The sequence below is a fragment of the Tupaia chinensis genome, unplaced genomic scaffold (assembly GCF_000334495.1).
Source record: "Tupaia chinensis unplaced genomic scaffold, TupChi_1.0 Scaffold000273_1, whole genome shotgun sequence".
Classification (NCBI taxonomy): Eukaryota; Metazoa; Chordata; class Mammalia; order Scandentia; family Tupaiidae; genus Tupaia; species Tupaia belangeri.
The window spans coordinates 2,719,311-2,722,799 of record NW_006159755.1 but is presented as its reverse complement, the minus strand read 5'-3'; the positions used below and the strand labels follow the sequence as shown (position 1 = coordinate 2,722,799).

The window sequence follows — 3,489 nt, the reverse complement described above, 5'->3', positions numbered from 1 at the left end:
AGCACAACCCAGGGCAGTCGGGGTCAGCTTATGCCCTACCCGGAGGGACTGGGTTCCTGTGCCGCCTTCTAGCCCCTGCAGGTCAGCCAGCAATCAGCCAGCTGGCAGGGCATGCAGCCCAGGAACACAACGGGCCCATCTCGCAAGCTTTTGTTTCCATAACTGCCTAAAGTTCTCTCAGGCAACAGCTTTGCTCCCTTCCCCAACTGCTTTTCATTCAGTGTCCATGATGAAGTTAACCCGGCGCACCTCATACCGGGGTACGTGGCCCTGAACACTTCCTGCTGCATCCTTCCCTCTTCCTTCCAGCACAGGCCTGGGTGCCCCTGTGGCTCCATACAATACTTGCTGGAAGTAAAAATAATACAAAGGAACCCCAACATCCACAACGGCCAGGTTTTGCCCCCATCCTCCCTGCGCCCAGAGGACTTGCCTTCACCTGCTTTCTTTCCGGGACAGATGGTCTACCAGGCTTGTGCCTCAAGATATCCAGCTCAGCGGCTGGGTGACAGCCCCCCTGCTCCCTATAGGCAGGAGTCTCCAGCCCACTGCCTAGCCCATGTTGCTCTCCTGTCCACATCCACTGGCCGGCTGTCCACTCTCCCAGTCTTCCTCCTTGGGGAGCAGGGCAAACATGTGTGCTGCCAAAAGCTGCCCAGGAATTACTAGAATAATCACTAGAGTCCTGACCTCTTTTCCCGCTCCTCCTACACACACACACATTCTGGGGTCCAAAGCTGATGAGCGTGTCAGCTTCTCTAACAGCCTACAGAGAGTTGCCCAAGTTCCCCCACTCACTAGGGGCAGAGCCAGGCTGGGCGTGTTACCTAAAGCAAATTCCAGCCTCCAACGACTCAGCCTGGCTGGCCTCCCTGAGCTTATGGGTGTGCTGGTAAACGGGCAGAACAGACAGAGGGGCCAGACCAGCAATAGGAGGGAGAGGAGGGGAGGCTGGAAGAGCTGGTGGTAGAGGGTTCTGGAAGAGGTCTCCTGGGATGCTCCTCACATGTCTGCCTACAGATAGCTGGGTCTAGCCTCAAGAGCCTTCCTGACCTCTCAGCAGAGGCTCAGGCTTGGCCTTATTCCTGGAGCACTTCCCCATCAGTCCCCTTGGTAGAGGTGCCAGGGTTCATCCTCAAGAAAGCAGCATGACTCCCTGTCACTTCACAGTCAATATTGACTCAGCCGAAGAGGGAAGCCCACACCGGGAGAGATGAGGGGAGGGCAGGAGTAGGTGGCACACCAACTACTGACCCTGCAGTCGTCCAGGGTGCCTTCCACCGTGTGTCCACCCTGGGGAGGGGTGGGATAAGAGCAGAGGGCACTGGAAATGGAAGCCCTACAAGGCGGATAAAGGCTGGCGTGATGGTCAGAATGGGGCCTGGGGTGAGAGCTGCCTGGCCCAGCATCTGCAGTCAGCATGAAGCTCTCCTTCCAGGTGGTCTCGGGCTGCACTGAGGGTCTCAGAGGGCCCTGGCAGTAGAGTTCCCAATGCTCCCAGTGCCTCTCCTAGTGGAAACAGGCCAGTATTTAGCTGGTCACAAAGTGCCAGCAGTCTGTAAGGTGGGGTGACAGAAACGTGCCCAGCCGGCTCCTGGAGTCATGGATGGCTGGTGATGGAATGGCTCAGCTAGGGGACAAGTTGCCACAAAACACGCCCCCTACTCTCCTAGCCAGGGGAGGCACCCGAGCGTGGACTGAGGACATTCTCCTCCTCACTTCCAAAAACTTTGGGGAAATTCTCCAGTGGGCCCCATGGCTTTTAGGGTAAAAGTAAGGTCAGTAACTCCTACTTTTTTCTTAACCCCACAGGACTCTCCCCTCACCAGAGCAGTAAAAGAAAGCTCTCACCTATGCCCTGGAGGTTAGACCACCCCCCATCCCAGAAGATCCTGCTGAGTGAGCACCTTGCAGGTGGCACAATCACCCAGAAGCCCTCCCCTGCACCTGATGGGACAGCCCCTGGGACACAGCTGTCTCCTGCCACTCCCACTGTGGCACCAGCACTGTGGTGGGGAAAATCACTGGATGCAAGAAAGTCAATGGTTGGAACAAACGGAATTTCTTTGTCCTTTGTAAAAGTCAACACGTGATCGGTTACTGATTGGGATGTAAAATAAAACTAAAAATAACAGCACACTGAGTCTGGCTGAAGGCTCAGCTCACCTTTAACACAGTCCAAGTTCGGTTTATCAGATCTCAAGGAGCAGCTAGGCAGCAAGTCAAACACAGGTGAGGGAGGAGGTGGGAGCTGCCAAGGGGGCTCTGTCCCACATGCAGCCCTTATGGCAGCGGAAAACCAGCCTGCCAGGGACTCTGGTGCAGCAAGAAACCACAACTAGAATCCTGAGCCCACATCCTGGTCCACCTAGGTGAGGTGGCCGCTCACTTCTCTTTTTACCTCAGTGTCCCCATTAAGTCATCAGAGACTTCTAGCACATCCTCGAGTTCTAAGGAGGCTGTGGAAGGTGGACCTAGCCCCTAGAGGTAAGGGTAAGCAGCGAAAGATCCCACCCATGCCACAGGCCATTGGATCCTAGCAGGACCCACCACTACACCCCCTGCCTCCACCAGCTTATCCAGAAGGGAAACTGAGGCAAGAGTCCTAACTGGGCCCCCTCACTGGCTCTTACTTCCCCACCTTCCGGCAAGGCCTGGGGCGGTGCCAGGGAGTCTGCAGATCAAGGGTCAAAGTCGGTTGGTTAATTACAACCTCTCCCCCTTGGAGGCGCTGGGCAGAGCATTCCGTGTATCCCCGCCCCACCCCCAGGGCCTGGGGAGGGGGAGTTTCGAAAGAAGCGGCTTTCCCCAGACCAAACATGTTGTTGGGGGTGGGTGTAGGCCAGAAAGAGCAGAAGTGTTCTCAGGGCTTTGAGAGGAAGATGCCACTGGAGGAAGAAACAACTCGGGTTACTCATTCAAAGGTGACTCCGACGCGCTCAAGGCGTCTCCCAAAAATAAATTGGGTGCACCAGCTTCCCCAGGGCTCGGTCCCCTGTCTGCGAGGTGGGCTCCTTAAAACGTCTTGCGCTCGACTGTGCCCTCTGCAAGGCTGAAGGACATTTCTAGCAGAGTTGAAACTCAATCCCGTCTTTATCTTAAGGAAAAACCGGGACGCAGCGGACACCTTTCCCATTCACGGTCTCGCCGGCCTGCTTGGGCCCGCCGGGGACCTTCCAGGGAAACTCGAAGGTGGGGTCCTTGCGCTCCCTGTCAGCCCGAAACGGCCAGCAGTGCAGGAGAGGCGGAGACCTAAGGAAGCGGCTTAAGCTCTGAGGCTTCGCTTACCATTTCGCACAAGTCTTGGCCGAAACTCCAGCTCGCTCCATGCCCGCCCCCCCCAAAGTGGCATCGCTCCAGTGCCCTCTTCCAGCCTCATGAAAGTCCCAGCTTTCCGGATTTACGACGCGAGAACCGAGGGTCGCCTGAGCGGTGACACACCCCGTTGCCTCCCATACGCAGCTGCTTGGACGGGAGGAGGGGAGGCGG

The 3,489-nt window shown here is 56.8% G+C and overlaps 2 protein-coding genes across 3 annotated transcripts in view; one reads left to right on the top strand and one right to left on the bottom strand.

Annotated features, from left to right (window-relative positions):
• LOC102479709 (uncharacterized) overlaps positions 1-2,134 on the top strand; it is a 56,728-nt gene extending 54,594 nt beyond the window's left edge. Inside the window, exon 5 of the mRNA XM_006149948.1 lies at positions 1,813-2,134. The gene's annotated coding sequence lies outside the window, so the exon portion shown is untranslated. The remainder of the gene's footprint in view (positions 1-1,812) is intronic.
• OVOL1 (ovo like transcriptional repressor 1) overlaps positions 1-3,489 on the bottom strand; it is a 10,885-nt gene that overhangs the window by 7,140 nt on the left and 256 nt on the right. Inside the window, exon 1 of one of the 2 annotated variants that reach the window (XM_006149902.1) lies at positions 3,289-3,483. The exons of the other annotated variant lie outside the window; for it this stretch is intronic. Within the exon in view, the coding sequence (XP_006149964.1) occupies positions 3,289-3,379 (91 nt within the window). The 5' untranslated portion in view covers positions 3,380-3,483. Of the gene's footprint in view, positions 1-3,288; positions 3,484-3,489 lie in introns of those variants that run through there. 2 annotated transcript variants of the gene reach the window in all.